The sequence below is a fragment of the Crinia signifera genome, chromosome 1 (assembly GCF_055691185.1).
Source record: "Crinia signifera chromosome 1, ASM5569118v1, whole genome shotgun sequence".
NCBI classification, from domain to species: Eukaryota; Metazoa; Chordata; class Amphibia; order Anura; family Myobatrachidae; genus Crinia; species Crinia signifera.
Window position 1 is genome coordinate 459,116,112 of NC_139217.1, and position 24,200 is coordinate 459,140,311.

Genomic DNA, 24,200 nt, shown 5'->3' on the forward strand with positions numbered 1-24,200 from the left:
AATGGGGTTCCTACAGTCATTACCCCGACTGCCCGGACTCAGACAGCATGGTGAGCGCAAAAAAGCCCCTTGTGAGCTCGCTATTCTCCCTCTATGGGGGTCGTGGACCCTCACGAGGGAAAATAGCGGGTGGCAGTCGGGCACCAGGCTGTCTGCGTTTTGACAGTTGGGATCCCGACTGTCGGGACTGCATCCGGCACCCGCTCTAGAGGACCGGAGTTGACTACCCCTGGCATAGTGCCGTTATAAATTACAAGTTGCCGGAAAAGATGGCCGGCAATTCTGCATAAGTATTTGGAAGAGTGGTAGATAGTACTGTATGGTACAGTAAGTCTAATTTCAAAGCAGAGATGAGCATGCCAATTTTATAGATATCTGCAAGAATTGTGATATTATACTGGCAGAAACATATCAAAGCTGGAGTGAGCTTAAAGGCCCATATACACTGGGAGACTTTGAGCTGAATGTCGCTCAACTTACATTTTATATTCCTTTAAATTATTTTCTTACCACTTTAAAGGATGTTCCCTTGTTTTCTAAATGTCCTCACCTTAGCGGTAAGTCTGGTCGGGCTGTACAAACAACTTCCTGTTTATATACATATGTTTTTATTGCCGGCTAAAATAAGTCATTCCCTTTGGACAGAGCAGGTTTGTTTATACGCAGCCCTGCCAGGAAACACAGGAACTGAGGTCTGGGATGTTTGTGTCCCTTTAAAGCGAGTTATGAGAATCAGGTGCCACATGCATTATTCTGCTTCTAGATTTTACAATATTTTAAAACGGTGCCTCAGATGAATGAATTCATTAGTGTTACCAGGTGTTTCCCAGCACAAAAACATATGAAAAGCGCAGTAATAAAACTGCTTAGCATTGCATAAAATGGAACATTTCCTTCGTGTTTCCATAAATTTACTTCTTTAATTTTAATGAAATTTAGTTTGGCCCCGGTCTTCCTTTTGCCTGATGTGGTTAGGATGTAGCCTATTCATCACCACTAATGGTCCCTTTATACATGTAGAAACATGCAGTGGACACTGGGGGTAATTCAGAAGAACTCGCTAAGCAGCAGTCTTTCGCTGCTTCGCACAGCCTGGCCAAACGCCTGCATTAAGATGCTCGCTAGGAAGCAAATATACGCTGCAAATCAGCCCTAGTAATCCATGAGTGTCCCAGTTTAAGGGGACAGTATGCGAAGCCTACCTCTATGGCTTTATTGAGTGTGTTGTCACAAGTCAGAGATCAACCATAAGCTACTCCCTAGGAAGCAGAAATCGGCTATGATAGAAAATGAGAATGTTGCAAATAAAATAGGCTACAAAAAGCTTTTCAATACGAACCAGTTCTGTTGGGAATTCCCACGCATCACTGATTGCACCGGCCAATCACAGGAAAACATGACAGACTGTAGAGCCACAAATGGTGTGTGTAGGTAAATATAGGCAGTACGGATGGTGTAATGGTTAGCATTACTGCCTCACAGCACTGAGGTCATGGGTTCTATTCCCACCATGTGTTATATATACGGGGCAGTATGGACGGTGTAATGGTTAGCATTACTGCCTCACAGCGCTGAGGTCATGGGTTCCATTCCCACCATGTGTTATATATACGGGGCAGTATGGACGGTGTAATGGTTAGCATTACTGCCTCACAGCGCTGAGGTCATGGGTTCCATTCCCACCATGTGGCAGGAACCCATGGTGTAATGGTTATAGCATTACTGCCTCACAGCACTGAGGTCATGGGTTCCATTCCCACCATGTGTTATATATACGGGGCAGTACGGATGGTGTAATGGTTAGCATTACTGCCTCACAGCGCTGAGGTCATGGGTTCTATTCCCACCATGTGTTATATATACGGGGCAGTACGGATGGTGTAATGGTTAGCATTACTGCCTCACAGCACTGAGATCATGGGTTCTATCCCCACCATGTGTTATATATACAGGGCAGTAAGGATGGTGTAATGGTTAGCATTACTGCCTCACAGCACTGAGGTCATGGGTTCTATTCCCACCATGTGTTATATATACGGGGCAGTACGGACGGTGTAGTGGTTAGCATTACTGCCTCACAGCGCTGAGGTCATGGGTTCTATTCCCACCATGTGTTATATATACGGGCAGTACGGATGGTGTAATGGTTACATTACTGCCTCACAGCACTGAGGTCATGGGTTCTATCCCCACCATGTGTTATATATACGGGGCAGTATGGACGGTGTAATGGTTAGCATTACTGCCTCACAGCGCTGAGGTCATGGGTTCCATTCCCACCATGTGTTATATATACGGGGCAGTACGGATGGTGTAATGGTTAGCATTACTGCCTCACAGCGCTGAGGTCATGGGTTCTATTCCCACCATGTGTTATATATACGGGCAGTACGGACGGTGTAATGGTTAGCATTACTGCCTCACAGCGCTGAGGTCATGGGTTCTATTCCCACCATGTGTTATATATACGGGGCAGTATGGACGGTGTAATGGTTAGCATTACTGCCTCACAGCACTGAGGTCATGGGTTCCATTCCCACCATGTGTTATATATACAGGGCAGTACGGATGGTGTAATGGTTAGCATTACTGCCTCACAGCACTGAGGTCATGGGTTCCATTCCCACCATGGACCTAACTGTGCAGAGTTTGTATATTCTCCCCGTACTTGCGTGGGTTTCCGTGGGGCAGGGACCGATGTGAAAGTTCAAATACTCTCTGTAAAGTGCTGCGGAATATGTGCGCTATATAAGACGGGGATGCGGTCAATGTGCCGGCTATCGGAATACAGACCGCCGCAATGCCGGCACTTTGTCCCTCTATGGGTGTCCACGACACCCATAGAGGGAGAATAAAATCGTGTGCAGAGCGTAGCAAGCCTGCGATCCACAGCCCCCCTTGTCTGCATTTTGGCGGTTGGGATTCCAGCATCAGTATTTCGACCTTCGGGATTCTCACCGCCGGCATTTCATACCAAATCCTTACGATGCTGTAAATTAATAAATATACAGTAAAGCCCTACATAATAGCACATACAGTACATTTATACATTTCTGAATATATCAAAGTTCCTCCAGCAGCAGAGAAGCCAGAAGATTTCAGAACAAATAATGAGAATCTTTTACAAACAGTAAAATTATTTTTCCCCCTTTAATGATCGTATTGTACTATTACTTATTAGGGTGCAGCGTGACAGATCTGCACAAACAGTTACTAATATATACACCAAGAGCACAGTTCGGAGATGTGCGAGACATCAGACACTAAGACTGACAAGTTCCAGCAAACCACAGACAGAAACCACCCCCACCAATGCTTCTTGTTGGAGATGGCAGATTTTGATCTGGTTTCCGGATAAGAAAGGTTAGAGGGCGCTTATCAAATTCCTCAGAGACACAAAATAATTTGGCAAAAGTAGTCTTATTTATTTACAAATGCGAACAGCCCGATTTTAAATAAAATCATGGTTATGAAACGCGACGTAACAAAAAGCAATGATTTATTGGGAATTGTCTGACTGAAAACATTAATTCTCTTGAAGACAACACTTGTTCTGATGACCCAGAATGTTCACTCATCTTTACGGAGGGAGCGCGGTCTTCTCAGTGGCTTTCTCCTTTCTTACCTACGACCTACAAGGAAAGAAAGTGTTAAAGTTGCCTTTTTAAAAGAATGAGGTCTGTGTTGGGGTGTGAGAATCTCACAGATCAATCAGAATGACATTCTACGGTGTCATCATTTTACATACAACTATGGTCGGTGACAAACCCAAAACCAGACAATACGACGTTGGGTCAACCAGGTCTTCTCGATATCAATCCTACCCTGATCTTATTTTAGAACGACAGGTCTTGGTTCTGCTGACCGCTCAGGGGTGTGTTCTAGATTTACAAAGCTGCTTATTGGCAGGCAGGAGTTTGAAATATGAAGTGCCAACTGATTTTAAGGGTGGAATGCGCCATTTTTTGCACTTCAGGGCAGATGCACTAAGCTTCAAACAGTGATAAATTGGAGTGTCATTATGGGGCAGATTTATTAAACACAGTGCAGTGATATCGTGGCTGATACTTTAGCACCAGTCAACCAGCTCGAAACTGTCATTTTTCACACCCAGCCTGTAACTTGGCAGTTAGAAGCTGATTGACTGGTGATAAAAGTGCCAGCCACGTTATCACTTCATAGAGCTTAATAAATATTCCCCAAAGTACCAGCCAATCAACTCCTGTCCTTTTTCAAACAAACATAGGGGCAGATTTATGATCTAGCTTTAAGCGCAGAAGCCAACTACTAGGAGACAGGAGGGGAGGTACTATGGGGAATACCGAATTATCCAAGGTATTGGGATGCGGTGAGCGCGGATTTTGCAATTAGCATCCCAGGGTTCAATATACCATCGCCCAGCATTCAGACTCCCGTCTGAAGAGCGGCGCCAGAACCTGAAATTGGTGCAAAAGATGCTGATGCCAACAGCTGGCATCCTGACCGGTAATAATGCGGGATGGGCTTGATTGCGGCCAGGGAAGGGGGGGGGGGGGGGGGGGAGGAAGAGACTTACTGTTATGCTGTGGGGAGGTGAGGGTAAGGTGAGGCTGCAGGGTATTGGGGTTAAGTTTTGGCACTAGTGGGAAGAGTTAGGGTTTAAGCTGTGGAGGGGGGGTAGGTTGCAGCAAAGGAAGGTTAAGGTTAGGGGGAAGCGGAATGGTTACATAGGAGCCCTACTGTGATTCTACATATCGAGATGCCAGGGGCAACAAAAGTAAAATAAGCAATGTATCAGTTGCGATGTGCTGCAACTATGAGCATTCTGACGGCACATCTTAAAATAATTGAATTGTCCCCTAAGAGATCGAAGGACAGAGGAGGAGGAAAGAAAGTGATGAAGTGTGGTGTATAAAGACCGGAGTGAGGAGGGCCACAACTGATTAATAAGGGAAGGGGGATCAGATTAAATGCAGGTGGAGACACAATATAGTACAGAAGGGGGTGATAATAACTATGGTGACCATACAGAAGGGGCTTATGCAACCCTGCTTCCCACACTCACTCTCTTGAAGTCGTTCATATTCGTTGCCTGTACCGGGGTCCCAATAAAAGTAAAGTACGCGATTCTTGTAGCCTCCTCATCACCCTGATTGGACTGGACAAATAGCTGAAAGAAAAATGATTAACGGCCGGTTAGGAAGACACTGGGGGATAAATATGATAAATATGGTGTGAACACACTTTTGTGGGATCAGGTGGCTGAGCAATAAAAGACATAATTGAATTAGTTGGAATATAAATTAGCCTAACAGATTTCACGGATCTCGTAAATTGAAACTGTCCTCCCAATGTCATTTTGGACCGGCCACCTGTGTGCTGCTGAGCAGAATGGGTTATTTAAAGGCTGGAGGATATTAGAAAGCTGCACAGGGAGAAATGGAACTTGCGGATAATTGGTCTGTGAGATCCCGGGGAATGAAGCCAGCTAATAACACTGCGCATCCCCGCCAATTATGGGCAAAAGATAAAAGTATTAGAAATGAAAACTAGAGTTAATGGTTTGGGGATTTTTATTTTAACCCCTCTATGACTGGGTATGTTTAACCCCCCCGCGCGCTTTTTCAAGCCAATTTTATTATTTATTCCCACTCGATTGGGAATTAAAAAAACGTCACCGACAGCGTGATTCTCTGTCCTGGACAGATTTCTGCACAGGGTGCGGTTAGATTCCCTCTCCGACTAGAGCACTGTCCAGTAATAGCACAGGCAGGAAGCAGGGAGTGCGATTGCCCACAGCATCTATCTGTAGCCCCCTGTACCACAGGGCCGATGGAAGACCATGGTAGCGGGGGCCCGCTGCTGCCACCGGTAAGATGAATGTTATGGTGCCCATTCATTTGAGCGATTGTATGGGATGCGATATTGCACTTCGATTTCCCTTGAAGCTCCACGTGCGATAAATCGCATCGGATGTGCTTTTTCTCTCATTCACTGTGCATACAATCATGCGATAAATTGCATACCCCATGTGACCTCAAATTGGGTCAAGGAACGAGGGCAGGGCTATCTGGGGCTGTATAAACTACACAGATTACACATTGCACTTGTGATAAATCACGTGTTAAAAACCCACCTTCCATTGCACACGAGATTCGATAATATTTATGTGCAGCACCTCATATCTTAAAATCGGAGATTCGTCCAGCGCGCTCGCTATTGCATTGGGGTACACATTCATGTGATTGATAGCAACGATGCGGTCTAAATCAAAGGATTGTATGCAATATCGCCCTGGTGTATGGGCCCCGTAAAACCAATTGGTTGGAGTCAGGTTGCTGTGCCATGCAGGAAGGAGGGAAAGAACCATTGCCATGGGCATTTGTCAGGCTGCGCGAGCAGAGAGATAGCTTGGGTCATAGAAATGGCAGATCAGAACCACTTGCCCCATCGAATCTGCCCCTTTTTACCCTTCAGGCAAGCTCAACCCTTTTTGAACCATTGGTGCTTAGTAAGGATATTCACCACCTCTGATAGAAGGCTGTTCCACCTCTCCGCTGTGACTTTCGATTAAGTCGTTTTTTCTTATGGAAAGGATAGGACAGATTCATCTGAACAGTAAGACACCCAGTTGCAAAGACCTAGTACCTCAAATTACCACTACTTAGCTGCAAGAAGGGGAGGAGAAGCTACCGCTGCAGACTGCTCCCTGAAAACTGCTGGCGGTGCATTCTTTCATGGGCTTGCCTAGTGGGAAGCCATACCAGGGAGAAGTGGCCCGATATAGCTATTCTAAGCCCCCCCCCCCCAAACCACCACCACCCTACATAACCACCCCCCTAACCCCAACCCATCTCTATCTCCACCATGCCTCCCCTCTGCCTAGCTCGCTGGTGTTTTTTTTGTGGGGCGGCTGGGAATTATTTATGGAGGATGGGGCTGATTCTTTCCCGTAATCCCCAGTAGGTGATCTCATAGAAGGAGTCTGATGCCAATAAGAGGTGCCGAACGTAGCACCTAAGGCTCTTGCCCCGTTCATACACAGCTGTGGCTTAGGTATGCCAGTGGAAGCAATGTTGGCAGGTGGGGGGGGGGGGAACGTAATAGAAGCTAAACTTCCGAGGGGCACTTCACAAGTTCCCCGCTGCCGATGGGGCATACACAGGGGAAGGAGTTGGAGCTTCTGGTCGTTAAAGTGCATAAGTGGCAGGGAATATAGATTGTAAGCTCCACTGGGGCAGGGGCTGATGTGAATGTTCCAATATTCTCTGTACAGCGCTGCGGAATATGTGTGCGCTATATAAGAAACGGTTAATAAATAAAATAAACAAGCTCCATGCACCGCACCCCAATATCAAACGTATGCCTTAGCCGGTACTCACCGTTACACTGTTTACATTCTGAAACTTTACATAGCGCAGCTGGACAACGCTCTCCTCTTTTATATCGTCGGCTGTCAATTCAAAAGCTTGTGTGGGTTCGCTCCGCATCGCTTCATCAAAGTCCATCGACCGGGGGAGGTTTATGAAGATTTTTACATACTTTGGACCCTGCCCTGTATAAAGAAACGAGACGTTTTAACGGACATCCTTAAAAATTGTCAAGTTGAAACCCCCCCCCCCCCCGACCACTTGCAATTCCTATTTGTGCAATGCAGAGGGAACACAATGTATATCAAGGTTATACGCAAGTAGATCAAGTACATTAGAACTAACCATACAGCCAGCTCTCAGAAGGAGAACCCTGCAAGGAATTTCCAGCAAGCGGCGACAAATAATGTCAAGGTCTAAGTGCAGCCAGAGTGGTGGTGCCCGAGACGGAACGTGGTGCTACAGTGGCAAACAGAACAGGGAATTATGTTTAGGTAATTAACATTTTGAAACGATTCAAAGGGAATGTCATGCTTTGATGCAGGATGAAAGAATGAAATAGCTTGCACATCTTTAATGAAATGAACATGCACTGAGAGATGCTCCGTGGGTATAAAATGAGCGAGGAGTGCGGCTGTGGGAGTCATGGAAACCGCTGTGCTTTGCTTATCCAGGTGCCAACTCCTTAACACTGGGTTTGTGTTATTCAGAGATTCCCTGTCCTCATTTGCTGGGTTCCCCGCTTCTGGATCTGGTATCTTATCATTCAACATTGTGTAGGAGTGAACGGGTATGGGTCCTTAGGTCTCCAGCATTATGGTGGACACCATTAGGTCGTCATGAGTTAAGATCAACATGAGTAAGGTCGACATTTAAAAATTCAACATGGGGTTTATTTTTAAACCGGAATGTTCGGGCACGGTGCCTTGTTAAGCTCGGCACACTATTTTATTCTCCCACCATGCCCTGCATGAAATACCACCTGTCAGCTGAAGAAAAATAGAAAAACCCCATGTCGACCTAATGACCCAGTAGACCACGGGTGTCAAACACAAGGCCCCCAGGCCAAATCCGGCCCACCAGACCTCTTTATGTGGCCCGCGCAATCTAGAGTCTAGATCAACTTTGCATTGGCTGCCTGGGGTGGAATGAGGGACCGGGCTGATGGAAAGGCGCCCGCCGGGTTCTCCCCCTCTCCTTCCCGGCTCGCGTCCCACTTGTCACCGGAGAGACGCCGCGGGTTGCCGCGTCACACTCCCTCCTCCAGGTGTCTGCCGCGTCACTCTCCTGCGCCTCGCGCAACCGGCCACTAGTCTCCGGCTCGCTCCAACTCTCTCCTCTCGGCACAACACAGCAGCCAGCACGGACGGAAGCGAACGCCACAGTCTCCAACGTCAGACCTTGCGCCTGGTACACTCAGCAGCAGATACCTTTATGCAACTATGGAGCTCGAGAGACGGGGGTTTTACCACCTTTCAGCAGCTCAGTGTATAGATCAGGATATTAATCCAGGGAGCAATCTACCCCACACTCCTTCACTCCCGCCTCGCCGTGGCCACGCCCCCAGACTTCACAAGTGGTGTTTTAATAGTTCTGCTTTTAATAGAGCTAGCATTCTGACACTGCATGTAAACATTAGTCACATTAATTGGATATCTACATAGTATTTATATACTCTCAAGGTGCTTGATTTCCAGCATGGGGGTGCAGGGGGGTCCCCGGTATATACCAACCAAAGATGAAGTCTCTGGAATTTTTGGTTTTAGGTGGGAGTATGGGATTGGTTTGTACTATGATGCCAACATACAACCGGCCCTTTGAGGGTGACCAAACTGCTGATGCGGCCCCCGATGAATTTGAGTGTGACACCCCTGCAATAGACTAACCATGTCGACCTAATGACCCTGTTGACCTAAAGTCATGTCGACATCATGCTGGTGACCCAATAACCGTATCCCGAGTGAACAGATGCACTTTGGCCAGCTGAGGTTACAAACTTCCCCATAGCTTGTCTGACACTACAAACTGGGCATAAGAGAACATGCCGGAGGGTATCCAGAGAGGGGCAGATGTTCTATAGCGGCACGTACCAGTAAACAGACACAACCAAGTAGTAAAACCCAGATGTATTAATAAGTCACTGTCCCGGGCGGTATCTCCCATACAGCCCAGTGCCGGCAGACCCTGCAGCCAGGGACATCACTGTCCCTGCTTTCGTGTATGGGCAACAACAGGGGCTTTGTGGAGCCTGACTCTGTAACCGTTAGCATTACCGCCTCAAAGCGCTGAGGTCAAAGGTTCGATTCCCACCATGGCCCTAACTGTGTGGAGTTTGCATATTCTCCCTGTGCTTGCGTGGGTTTCCTTCCACAATCCAAAAATACGCTGGTAGGTGCTAGATAAATAGTAAGTAAATTCTGGTTGGTAAGGAAAACATCTCTACTTCTATAAACCTGCACTTTGGTAAAGTGTTTGTTCTTCTAGTGAGAGCCCGGTTTGCTGCATCCTGAAACCTCACCACTAATCATGATGGATTTTTCCGGATTCATAACGGGACTGTTCCCACTCTGGAATGGCATACGCACTACTGCCAGCTCGGGTGATTGGCTCCAGCAGCCATATAGGAGATGTGTGTCAATTTAGTTAAATTCCCCTGTAGAGAAATCCTGGTCATTCTACCTACGGGCTTAACTCAGTCCTGGCGATTATCGGACAACTGTGCATGTGAATGATCTGCATGGGTGGGCCGTACGTGCGAACAAGGACAACGATGGCAATGTTCGCATGTTAAGTGACAGGCACCGGGCGTTTGGGGGCAGTATGCCCCAGAAAACCCAGCGTCGCAGCTGTGCGCGGGGGCGGGGCCACACTCTGGCAGGGCGGTGTTTACCTGATCGCTGGGTTCCAAAGATTCATGACCAATAAAGAAGCCAGTAAACATGGTCAGTGTAAACCACTACAGCCAACCAGATCTGCTCTGTTAAATCCCCAGCACCAACATCTAGGTCACAGTATGTAAGATAACGCTATTGATCATTTTGATATTGATAAAGTTTAATGAATGGAGAGCACAATGTGTCCTAATGTGGCTATCAGGACATCACTGTGCTTGTATCGTGCAGCGTGTGCCACCCCAAAGCAAAAAAGGTCAAAGAACTTTATATGTTACCTGCATTCTAGTAGCGTGGCTTAGAACATAAGGTGGTTTCGTCTCACAGAGGCTAGTAACAGACCTGCCCTCCCCAGTGTGATCAGCAGCTAAACTGCTGTGCACACACTGTTCACTGGGCTCATCCAAATAAACAGAGCCTTGTATCAAAATCCTAATTCCCAAATCAGACTAAACTAATCAACTGGCTTTAATGTGATCTTCAAATAAATCCATGAAAACAGATCAAAGGGTGTTATACATTCTGAACCACCTTTTTATACAAAAGCATAAAATGGTGAAATTTACTAAATAATTACAAAATATGTCCAAGGTCTGGGGCGTGCCAGAAACCTCACCGCAACCACGTCAAGATCTTAAACACCAGATACAGGAATAGTTTTAAGAATTTTTAGCTTCACTTCAAATACGTTACCCCCTACTACTAATGCTCTCCGCACTGTTCATAGTATTTAGTGGTTGATCCAGAGGCTACCTGTACATGAAAGCCAGCAGCTGATTGGAGGAATGCCTGCGTATGAGTTAGCGGTATACCACATAACAAGTGACCAATCGCCGCAGAGAGGAAGAACGGCTAAAGCTGACCATACATCTACAGATCGATTGTCAGGTCTGGCTGGTTGGAACAAAATCCTGGTAATGGATGAGAGCAAATGACAGTTGACCATTTGCTTTGAAATGCTGGAAAACTGCCAAACTTCAGATACTACCAGGTTTTTGTTCCAACCAGCCAGATCTGACAATCGATCTGTAGATGTATGGCCAGCTTTAGTCTCTCCTGAGTAATATGCGAAGATTGCGTTACAAGGACATAATGGGGACTAGCCTGATGCACACAGTTACTCACCGTTATCAGGACCTTGAAGTTTCATGGAGTACAACTTCACGGGCTGGTTAAATGCTACAGTGATCAGGAGCTGTAAGAAATATATATACACAACCAATTTAATAATACACATTAAATAAATAAAAAAAACATTTAAAGAGGAAGCGGTTACTAAGAGAGAGTATAGCGTACCCAGTCGGATAATGCTACACATTGGACACCATCAAAATGTTTGTGCGTCTATTCAGTGTGACCAAACAACGTTGCAGTGTGACAGGTTACGCGTACAGTCCTGACTGAGGCTCACAATAACCCACCGTGTACATTTATAACTATACATTGCCAAACACTGGCTTCAGCCTCACTTCTCCAGAGTTAGAATCTGGCCAACCCCAGCAATCCTACATAATAAACTGCACAAACGCCAATTACCACAAATACACATGGATCGTCGGGTGGGACCGATTCAGACCGGTTAGCAAGGCTGCAATTTTAGAGAGAGAGTTAGATGTGGGCGAGTTATTGTTTCTGTGCAGGGTAAATACTGGCTGCTTTATTTTTACACTGCAATATAGATCTAATTTTGAAGTAAAACCCCACCCACATCTAATTCTCTCTGCACAAGTTACATCTGCCCCATCTGCAGTGCAGCATGGTTTTGTCGATCTGCAAATAATTGCAGCCTTGCTAACTGGTCTGAATCAGGCTCAATGGCATTGTCATTGTGTAAGCCTTATTAGTGGCAAATAGCTGATGTTCTATCAAATGTGTTACATAATTGGTTATTGGTAATGCTGTGTACAGAACGGGAGATTTGCGGCAACGCTGATATTGTTAACTATGTTGGTGGTGCCGTGGGCGAAGGATATAGCACATACACACTGACTGATGTCATCGGTCAGTGACATCACCAGGAGCCCTACTCTATACATGTATCATTGACTATATAGTCACCACTGAGCTGCATGTACAGAGGACAGGGCAGGGGGGTTGTTAGACACACTTGGGAGTGCGTATCGTTAACACACAAGACGATATACACATTGGCCCTTATTCTGGTTCACTCACAAAGGCAAATTCCTTCTCAAATGGACAAAACCATGTGCACTGCAGGTGGGGCAGATGTAACGTGCAGAGAGAGTTGCCCATACCCTGAGGCAATTTGGTCCGATTTCGACCAATCGGCCCGTTTAATCGGACCAAATCGCCTGTCCTTGACATGCAGTCTGGTCCAATGTGTGGTCCCGTGCACATCGGACCCGACCAGGTGGTCGGACCGGCTGGCTGTCTGACCAACCGTTCTGGGACCTCCCTCCAGGCGGCCGGGAAGCAGGGACGCATGCGATCCATCGCAACGGATCGTATGCCTCCCTACCGCCAAGAAAGTCCCGGTGGCTTGCAGGGTATTGGGTGTCCGAACACTGCTGCGAGACGTCGCAGCAGTGTATGGGCACCTTTAGATTTGGGTGGGGTTTTACTTCAAAGTGAGATCTATATGCAGTGTAAATATAAAAGCAGTCTGTATTTAACCTGCACAGAATATACAAACACAAACAAAATAACTCACCCAAATCTAATTCTCTCTGCACATGTTACATCTGCCCCACCTGCAGTGCACATAGTTTTGTTCATCTAAGAAGGAATTTGTCAGAAAGAGTGAACTAGAATAACCCCCACAGTGTGTAGATGATGCTGTCAGGGCAAAATTAACTGTAGAATCAGCAAATACCCAGATACTGCAATATTTAACTAAACAATGAATTGACTCAGCTGTATTTGTATTTATTTCCACTGAAAGATCAGTCGCTGTGAGCGGTGCTGGCATTTTTAGTGGCTATTTCGAGGATCGCTTACAGCAATCGTGGCGCTGAAAGGGTTAAATAAATGTTTGTTTTTTTAAAAAAATCCCACGTAAATGTGCCGGTGTTTTTTGTAAGTATGGTGCGCGTGAATTGAGAAGTCACTGTGAAATTGGAAAAAAACAAAATCTGGCGTACCTGCTCATCGCAGTCTGATTCCAGGAACGTCGTATCTTTCCGTAAACAGTTGTCAAACCCGTTGTCATCGCTTTCATTAAGACATTCACATCCGGCTTTGTTTACAAACGGCATCAGATCCATCTGCGAGTGCGAATAGAAGAGTAGTTATGAAACGCGTTGCGCTACCGTAGAAAGCAGAAACATTATACAGAATGGAGACTGACCGATGCGGTCACTCCCATCAGTGAGAATCGTTCCCGTTATCCGTACACAGGAAATCTAACAGACATGTTACAACATCAAAACCCTCTTTCACCCCAATGTGTGTGATAGAGGGGAACGCGGCAATCATATACCGAACATTATTTATTTGCCAGTTTCATATATAAAACGGGAGCAGCCGCAGACATGAATGGGGAACTGAACAAAGTGTTTTATTTTATTTGTATTTTATCTGGTTAGTCAGGTTCTAAAATTTGGGTTATGAATTTAGAATGGGTCACCAAGCTGGTCCATTTAACGTTTACTACGAATAAATAAATTCATTTATAAGCATCTATGGCCAGTATCACACACACACACACACACACACACTATAGTTTAAATGGGTAATTGAGTCAACCCAATTTGTCGACATGCATTGGGTCGACAGGGCTCAGGTCAACACTTGAAATAGGTCGATATGGCTAAGGTCCACAGAGTTGGAAGGACGACACAAGCCTTAGGTTGACATGAGTTTTTCACGTTTTTTTTGTCCCGAATGTCAACATAGCCATCATGAACACCATTAACACCTTCATTGGTGGTGGTGGGGGTTAGCGCGCCCTCCTCACAGGGCAGGTTTTTTTGGGAGACCGCTCCCTAAAAAAAAAAATTATAAAAAAACCCTGCTCTGTCTCCCATGGACGGGCAGCGCTGCTGTGCACTTTCAGCCACTGCCCAGTCCCCAGCACCCTGGCTGTGTGCGGTGTGATGTTAGAGCCGCACACGGACAGGAGGAAGGAGCCAGGCCGGAGAGCGGCTGAAGCTGAGCTCATTGCTAGCTCAGCACAGCTGCATTACCCGGCACAAAGGAGGGGGAAGATGGTGGCAATCCCAGAAATGCCAGTGTTACCACTGAAGCATAGCCCGGTAAATTTCGGTGATTGCCAGTGAAGGGGTTAAAAGTGTACCACTGCGCTCGCCATAGTTCAGGCATGATTTTCTTCTCCCAGTACTCTGTAGTGGATGGTAAGGTATAAAATACCGCAAGGGTCAGCGCAAACAAAAAAAAAAAGTGAAAAACTAATTTCGACCTAATGCTTAAGCCGACCATCAGGCCCGGTCTACCTTTACCATGGCCACCTAGATCATGTACAGACCTAATCCTTGTCGACCCAAACATGTCAACCGTGACTGTATCCAATGTAAATAATATTAGTAAACTGTAGACAGCAGAAAAAAAATGATAGTGCGCCCCAAACATGTATATATTAGGCTTAGATTTCGTCACTTCTTTATTTTATTACGTTGTTCACACGACACTGCCATATCTCTGAATGTCTGACCCACTTGCCAACCCTGACAGTAAATTACCCTTATGCGATGGCATCTTTGGTTTATTCTTTAATAGCAGTGTATATATACAATGCCGTCAATTTGAAAGAGAATCTCGCCCTATATCCTATCACAGAAATGCGGTAAAAACCCCGTTATCTGGGTTTTTACCGCATTTCTGTATTCTCTAACCTCCCTCCGCAGTGTCACCGCTGCGGAGGGAATCGCCAGCAAAAGCTGGCGGTTCCCTACAGAAGCCTATGGGCTTCTTACCGCAGCGGTGTGTGAGGGATCCGTCACGGATCCCTCCCAGCATGCCCTGCGGCCGGCGCGTCAGTCTGCGCATGCGCAGACGGACTCCCGGGTCATAGACCCGGAAGTCCAGCAACGGCGCCGCTTCGCAAGGGACAGCTCTTATCGCAAGAGATGTCCCTTGTGTTAATGACCGCATATTTTAGAGCAGGGGTCCTCAAACTATTTTGCTCTGGGACCCCATCAGACAATAAAAATAATTACGGGACCCCAGAAAGTTACTGCAGAAGATCACATAACATGTGTAGTCATCAGAGAGCACCTGCATTGCAGCATTGTGGAGGCATAACATGATGGGAAGAGTCTAAAATAAACAATTCAACAGATTTTTGAATAGTTGCAACCCCATACTGAGAAGGTCGGGACCCACTTGGGGGTCAGGACCCACAGTTTAAGAACCGCTGTTTTAGAGAATATGCGGTCATTATAAATGCGATGCCGGGCGAAGAGGGCTGCAGATTTTAGAGAATCCCGCCCATAATCTGATTTTATAAATTGAAAGCGAACTTGTAGAACGGATAAAAGTCATAATTTATTTATGGAGTGCTAAATATCAAAATGATTTAATGTCTTTATTTAAGATGAGAAACGGACGAGATAAATGGCATAATGCGCGCCGATTCGGTTATAAATAGCCGAAAAGTCAAATGGTTCCACAAAAACAAAACAAAAAAAAAGGACAATTTACTACGTACGTAGCCCTTGGGAATATCTGTGTCCTCGTTGTTCCCTGGATCGTTCTCTAGGTGTTGTTTGATTTTCTCTTCTAATCCAGCAGCGTCAGCTCCTTGGTACTGGTCAATTTTTACTTTGTTTCGGAAAAATAAAAAAGTGGGGGTGGCAGATATATTGTTGGCAGCAGCTGTTGCCTAGGAGGGAAACGGAACATTTAAATACAAAAATACAGATATTTACCAGGACTAGCTTTAGTAAATGCTTAACAACTTAATATTCATTTGTATAAGTTAACTAGTAAGCCCGCTCAAAGCAAATGCTTCAAAAGCTAGATGTAGTTTCACTTGCTGGCAACAGATGGCAGTGTTTCGGTGACACACGGACACTAGACAGGTGTAAAAATCAGCACAGGAATTGAATAGTGCGAGTCAAATTTGCCCTAAAAACAGGCGAAAAGTGCAGAATTTTTGCCTGGCGAAAAATTTGCCCGGGACAGAAAGTGAGAGACTTTGTAAGAAATCTCCAGTTTGTTTTTTTTTAAAGCGCCAATCATTTACACTGGCAAAATCCAACTGGTGTTGCAGTGTAAATTATTGCCGCTTTAAAAAACAAACAAAAACAAAAAAACAACAACTGGAGAACTGATTCACTCATCCTATTAGATTTCACCTCATTATGTTAATTTGTCCAATTACATTTGAGCCCTTAAAAAAAGGGAACTGTGTATATAAATAGTTGTGATACCTAAATGTTTCATACAATATTTGTGCCCATAGCTGCTTCATTTCGCATCCATTGTTGTGGCTTACAGAGTAGAGAGAACGGTACTTATGTAGTATCTGGGCTGCCAATTTTTTTATTGTATGCCTTAAGTTAAGGCATACAATCAGATGTGATGCGACCATCGGATGCGATGACCCGATTTTTCCATAGGAATCAATGTTAAAATGGACTGAGTCCATTTTAACATGGAATTCAATGGGAAAAAGGGGTCCTTTTCATACCCCTACTATCCAAGTGGGCATGGAGTTGGATATAAACCTGTGGCGAGCGTAGCGAGCCACCGAGCCCTAAGCGTGGCGAGCGAAGCGAGCCCCGCGAGGGGACGGTATTCTGTGTCCGCTCGCCACGCTTCGGGCTCGGTGGCTCGCTACGCTCGCCACAGGTTTATATCCAACTCCATGCCCACTTGGATAGTAGGGGTATGAAAAGGACCCCTTTTTCCCATTGAATTCCATGTTAAAATGGACTCAGTCCATTTTAACATTGATTCCTATGGAAAAATCGGGTCATCGCATCCGATGGTCGCATGCGATGCGATGTACCCGATTTAGAAATCGGCAGCCCAGATACTACATAAGTACCGAGAGAACTGTAGTAGGACAGCGCCACCTAGTGGCTGTACAGTCACAGAACAGAGAACTGTTCCACTGCACTTTACAATATTGCTTTGGGGAACGGTTATTATGAGAATACACACTTGACAATTCTTGAGCTTCACACTTGGTTCAATGTTATGTCTGAATAGACTACAATGGCAATATACAACCGGTCTGTTACACATAGCAGTGGGAGAAGGTACATAGGGGGAGATGTATGAAGCAGAGAGCGCTGCGGAATATGTATACGCTATATAAGAAACGGTTAATAAATAAGGCTGGAGAAGATGCCATGGCAACCAATCAGCTTTGAAGTGACATTTATCAAGTGCATTCTATAACAAGACTGCTTCATACATCTGCCACACAGAAACATACACGCACCACACAGAAACACGCAGCACAGAGACACGCACAACACAGAAACATGCATGTACCATACACGTACCACACAGAAACATGCATGTACCATACACGTACCACACATAAACATGCATATACCATACATGTACCACACAGCAACATGCATGTACCATACATGTACCACACAGCAACATGCAGCGCAGACGCACGTACCACACAGCAACATGCAGCGCAGACGCACGTACCACACAGCAACATGCAGAGCAGACGCACGTACCACACAGAAACATGCAGCGCAGACGCACGTACCACACAGAAACATGCAGCGCAGACGCACGTACCACACAGAAACATGCAGCGCAGACGCACGTACCACACAGCAACATGCAGCGCAGACGCACGTACCACACAGAAACATGCAGCGCAGACGCACGTACCACACAGAAACATGCAGCGCAGACGCACGTACCACACAGAAACATGCAGCGCAGACGCACGTACCACACAGAAACATGCAGCGCAGACGCACGTACCACACAGAAACATGCAGCGCAGGCGCACATACCACACAGCAACATGCAGCGCAGGCGCACATACCACACAGAAACATGCAGCGCAGATACATGTACCATACAGAAACATGCAGCGCAGATAAGAGCCACATAGCACATCTCGTCTGCCCCTTTTTTAAACTTCAACCCCATCTGTTATTTAGGACTTTGTAAGGATATTCTTATGTATATCCCATACATATTTAAAGTGTTCTACTGTCTAAGCCTCTACCACCTCTGATGGGCGGCTGTTCCACGTGTCCACTACCCTTTCTGTGAAGTCATTTTTCCCCAGATTTCCCCTGAACCTCCCTCGGGTCAGGGCCTGTCCTCGTGTTTTAATGCTTCCCTTCATTTAAAGAAGGTTTCCCTCCTGGACATTGGTAATACCCCTGGTATATGTGACTGTCTCTATCATGTCCCCCCCTTCCCGTCTCTGATCCAAACTATACATATTGAGGTTCCGGGTAAGTTTTGTGATGTAGGCCATGCACCTCTGTAGTTGTCCTTCTTTATACCATCTCTAATGTATTTATATCCTTCCCGAGATATGGCCCTCAGAACTGGGGACAGTATGTGGCAAAGGGTAACCGGTCTGTAAATGTGTGAGGATCCCATGAGTATGAGAGGCAGGAATGAAGCATATCCCTAGGTACACAGCAGACTGACTTACTTGGCACAGATGTACATCTACTTCCAGAAACACGGCTTGTGGGTATTTGTTACTCAGAGACGTGAACACCGCGGCTATTCTCACGCATGGGGCACACCTGTAAACACAAATATAGCAGAGTAAGTGCAATCTCACAGGTTCAGGACCAGAGTATGGGACGATGCACTCAGCCTTGGAGACTGAAAGTAGAGAGAGAGATTATGGGGCAGATTTATTAAGACTGGTGAAGTGATAAAGTGGCTGGTACTTTATCACCAGCCAATCAGCTCCCAACTGACATTTTTCAAACCCAGGCTGTAACTTGGCAGTTAGTAGCTGATTGGCCAGTGATAAAGTACCAGCCACTTTATCGCATCACCAGGCTTAAAATATGCCCCTAAGTGCCAACCAATCAGCTCTCAACTGCCATGTTGTTTGAAAAATGACTGTTGGGAACTGGTTGGTGCTCTATAGCTCTCTTATCACTCCCCGAGGAGTTCTAAACAATAAATTTACTTACGAAGGCTTATACTAAGGCTATGTAAAGTTGGCGACACTCTAAAGTGATTTTCCTAGTGCTTAACCAGGCCTTGTAAGCGAGTGCTCCTTTAAAAAAAATGGCCAAGTTTGGCCGGCACCCCACACTGCCGCTGATCTCGGGAGCATTCCTTTCTGCCCTAGAAGATTTTATTATCTGTTGTCACCGATGTTTAGATAAAAGGCCGGTCTGGACAAGAAGCAATACAGAAGCTGACATACAGATGGATCCCCTCTCAACTATCTTCCTTGGGTCTTGGCTCACCATGGTGATCCTATTGTTCTCAGCAACAATACAGTACATAGAACAATACATTAGGGGGATTAGCAGAGTAATCCTATTCCTCACTTAATCCTATTAAAGGGCTAGATGAGGAGGGCTCCGTCTGTACATTGTTTCCTGCTTAGAGCTGGGCCACATTCAGCATGACCTGCTTGGCCAGAAGGAGCCTGTACAAAGGCCTAGACCAATATATTCCTGCATACTCACCGATCAGGATGCTGGCTGCTGGTATACCGGCATCAAAAGGTTGATCCTTTCAAGGATGGCAGACAGGATGCCGGTGTCAGTATTCTACCCGCCGGTATTCTGTCTGCATCCCCCGAGTTAGGCCAGTCACGGTGATCCCATATAAGTGAGGGCATGGCTGTTGAATACGGCACTCTTTTTGAGGCCATGCCAACATTTATAGAACAGGTGCACTATTTCCTCTAATCCCCTGCCATGGCGGCGCCCCCCCCCCCCCCAGTCATTTTTTCTGGATTCACCCCTGGTGTCTACTTTGAGGTTTTTGGCTACTGGGAGGCCCCTGGAAGATCCTACATTCAAGCAATGCTATACCTCCTCAAGCTAGAATTCCCAAAACTTCTGATTCTCAATTTGCAGAACTTAAACCAGAATATTTTAGGCCGCAATGTTTTACCAAACACATCTCCTTATGTATTTTTTTTGTATACATTATAAACAGAAAGAACCAGATTTTAGTTCTTACCTAGTAATTTCATGAGCGTTAAAAAAAAGCGTTTTTTTAACGATAAGAACTGCAAATTTATCTACAATCAAAAAATAGAAAGGGCCCGTTCAGGTGTCTGCGGAAATGGGTTCACTGTTATTTTACTGTAAATTATAAATTAGTCTGTGCAGGTGATAAACTTTGGGAAAAATTCTTATTTTAAAGTTAAAAAAAAAAATCACGGGATTTCCTTCAGACCCCCCTGGAAGGTTTTAATTATTTCTAATTGGCCAATATTGAGATGTAATTTTTCTGGTGAAAAAGTTCAAAAGTATGGAAACTGGGGTACAAGGTTCATTCTAGCAACCTGTAAAGAGTGCAGTTCCTCTTTCCTGCCTGGGGTGGTGCGCTCTGCTCTTATGCTTCTTGCACATGGTGGTCTGCATATCAGTGCTGAAATACAGACCAAACTGTGCTAGAATCAGCACAGCAGAGAGTGACACCCCAGGCGGGGAAGAGGAACCGCACAGGGTGCGAAATGTGCTAGAATTAACATTAACAGATACAATTACTGAACCTTCTAGGATGAGAAGTTGCCCATAGCAACCAGATTCTGTCTGTAATTTATTATTGGATCCTAAAAAAAATGATAGACAGAATCTGATTGGCTGCAATGGGCAACAGAACCTCTTTTCATTTTTAGAAGCTTTAGTAAATTCTCCCCTAATTGTAGATTCATTGGGTGAGATTTAATAGGATGAGAGATTCAGAAAGTGAGAGATTTGGGAAGAAATCTCCAGTTTTTTTTAAAGCGGCAATCATTTACACTGCAAAAATCAAACTGGTTTAGCAGTGTAAATGATTGCCGCTTTAAAAAAAACAACTGGAGATTTCTTCCCAAATCTCTCATCCTATTAAATCTCACCCATTATTTCAGCACCATGGACACATCAGGACTATGTACAAGTGAGAGCCTTGTAAACACCCTCCCTAGGGAGGGCCATCAATGCTATCTCCTTACTATGTGGTCGATGGTTTTGACCATCAATGGTTTTAAGTATCGATGATCATACTTTTTATTTCACTGACTGACCTGTGGGCCAATCAGAATCTGAGGGCAGGGCTTTACAAGGGTTAGGGGCGGCATATTGATCCTTGCCTCGGCCCTAAAAAACAAACAAAAAAAAAAACACTATTTGGTTATGCTTTGCCATCGATGTAGGGAAACCATGTGGTTCTCCCTCATCGATGGCAAAACTACATCTGTCATAAGATTTTGAATCATCGATGGTCATCCCTAATCTTCCATTTTTTGACAGATGAATGGAGGAGGGGTGGAACATCACCTTGAGTAAGCAGCTGCCTCATTCAATATGGTAATATAACATATTACTAGTCTGTCTAAAGCTAATTAACTTCTACAATGACAGCGCCTTTCATTCATTTGTTTTAAATTAAGTTTAAAATAAGACATATCCAGTGCTGGACAAATAAGGTGATGTCACATGGTCAGTCTCACCCACCAAGAGAACAGGGGCCTATATCAGCTCTCATGTATATATAGTAATGTTACATACTCTGGGCTAGGGAAGCCAATCCCGGGGCATTTTTTCAATCCCGGGATTCGGGATTGAGAAATGCTCAATCCCGGGATTCCCGGGATTGGCTTTCCTAATAAAAAGACTGCCCCACAATTACTGCCCCAGTAATTACAATGTAATTTCTTACATTTGATGGTTGCCTGGTGGGGGGACTGGTCGTCCATGCCGCTGGCATGCTGGCTGGGTGAGCGGGTGGGCGCGCAGGCTGGCTGGACGCTTGTGCTGGGCGGGTGGGCACGCTGGCTGGGCGGCGCGGCATTACAATGCCGGGCGCGACCTCTGCCTGCGCAGCGTGACCTCATCTCACGCTGAGAGGTCACGCTGCACACAGTGCTGCCGGGAGAAGTCGGGCAGCGTCTGAGCGATGCTCAGACGCTGCCCAGCATTAGACTGCGCGCATGTGCAGTCTAATCCCGAAATCCCGGGATTGGAAACTCCAATCCCGGGATTGAAATCCCAGAGTTTTGGGGGCCAAATCCCGGGATCCCGCCGATCCCGATCCCGGGATTGGCCACCCTACTCTGGGCTTTACCAACCCTGTGGATTGTCCCAACAACTTACCAGGGGGGTGGTTACATAGACAGATAAGAACCATCTTGTCTGGCCAAATCAAATGTACACCCACACACTAGGGTTCCTATTTGTCAAAATCCAAGCAACCATCCAGTATATTTTAGGAGTGTGGGGGGAAACTGAAGTACCCAGAGGAAACCAAGCAAGGAGACGAATACACAAACGCCACACATTGGGCCTTATTTTGGTTCATTCTTTCTGACAAAATCCTTCTTAGATGGACAAACCCATGTGCACTGCAGGGGGGCAGATGTAACATGTGCAGAGAGAATTAGATTTGGGTGAGTAATTTTGTTTCTGTGCAGGGAAAATACTGACTGCTTTATTTTTACACTGCAATATAGATCTCACTTTGAAGTAAAACCCCACCCAAATCTAATTCTCTCTGCACATGTTACATCTGCCCCACCTGCAGTGCACATGGTTTTGCCCATCTAAGAAGGATTTTGTCAGAAAGAATGAACCAAAATAAGGCCCATTGTTAGGGCCATGGTGGGAATCTGGCCCATGACATCAGCGCTGTGAGGCAGTAATGCTAACCATCTGTACAATCCTGGGGTGCAACTAACTTGTGGCTCTCTAGCTGCTGTACTACAAGTCCCAGAATGCCCTGCCAAAGCTTTGCTATGAAGGAGGGCTAAAAGTGTGCCGGGGCATGCTGGGATGTGTAGTTTCACAACAGTTGTATCCACCCACTCAAATCAGATTTCTCTGGAACTGATCATTATGCATGGATGATCGGGGGACACAAATCGTACGGATGGAGAGTGCCGACACCACAGGCGTTGCAGGCTCACTGCTGTCAGATCAGACTGTGCAGCCACATACAAGGGGTATACTTACCCTGTATGGACAGAACAACCCCATGCCTTGAACCCTACTATTGAGAAGGCTAAACCTAAGTGAGCCATGCGAGTACACTAATTGGGGGTCCATGTCAACACATGTCAACATAGACACCAATAACCCGTGAAAAACTTGTCATCCTTTTCATGTATACTTTTTGTCAATGTCGACATAGTGACCATTCCTGCATCGACCTTTTCATGTGTCAATCAATAGTGGTCGACCTAATAATCCACACCCCACAGGCCCACATGGGTCTGCCGGGAGAGCACACAGAGGGATGTGCATATGAAGACATCTGAATTAGATGGTCAGCTCTTGGGGCGAGGACCCTGTGACAGCATTGGACAGGGCACCTCCCCTCTCCCCTGTGCAATGCATCTCTCCCTTGTACTGCGCCCTGATCGCTGTCAGCGCTATAGGGAGAGTCCCACTCATTGATTCCCTCACTCACCCCCTCATGGTGAACTTGACCACACACAGCCGGGAGCCGGCGGCGCTCAGCTCAGGCTGGAAGTCGGCGTCTGCCCCGATCACCTTCACTCCCACCATGTTCAGCGGCTCCGTGTACTCCGCTTCAGTCACTCACGCACACCGGCTACTGCTGCTGCTTTCTGCCGCGTCACGGCCGGGCCCTGGCTTCTCTGCTGCTGCTCCGCCCACAATGCACAGCGGCAGCATGCCGGCAAGCGTGACTCGCATCGCGCGGCGGCCATCTTGCTTTCTGGCAAAGCGCCCTGAGTGTGTGACCTGCCTGCAGCACGACCGGAAATTAATTTAGCAACTACCGTGCACGGTGCACCATAGCTGCCTACCCTCCTGCATTCTGCAGGAGACTCCCTGAAATAGCAGCAATCTCCCTCTCTCCCTCATTAGTCTTACAATCTCCCTCATTTCAC

At 46.1% G+C, this 24,200-nt stretch overlaps 1 protein-coding gene across 1 annotated transcript; it reads right to left on the reverse strand.

Annotated features, from left to right (window-relative positions):
• Positions 1–3,401: 3,401 nt before the first annotated feature.
• TXNL1 (thioredoxin like 1) lies at positions 3,402–23,974 on the reverse strand. The gene is made up of 8 exons (XM_083155232.1): positions 23,756–23,974; positions 18,813–18,909; positions 15,867–16,040; positions 13,342–13,464; positions 11,366–11,435; positions 7,362–7,534; positions 5,045–5,149; positions 3,402–3,632 (listed from the first exon to the last, which is right to left on the reverse strand). Exons 1-8 carry the CDS (start codon positions 23,851–23,853, stop codon positions 3,603–3,605), a joined length of 870 nt encoding a protein of 289 aa, XP_083011358.1. The 5' UTR covers positions 23,854–23,974; the 3' UTR covers positions 3,402–3,602.
• Positions 23,975–24,200: the final 226 nt, after the last annotated feature.

Bases quoted from the DNA above. Each gene is read 5' to 3' on its own strand.
- TXNL1 (XM_083155232.1), bottom strand. From the start codon at position 23,853: ATGGTGGGAGTGAAGGTGATCGGGGCAGACGCCGACTTCCAGCCTGAG. The intron at 13,465-15,866 runs GTACGTAGTAAA...TCGCACTCGCAG, and splicing joins CAGATATTCCCAAGGGCTAC to ATGGATCTGATGCCGTTTGT. The intron at 7,535-11,365 runs GTGAGTAACTGT...TTCTTTATACAG, and splicing joins ACTTCAAGGTCCTGATAACG to GGCAGGGTCCAAAGTATGTA.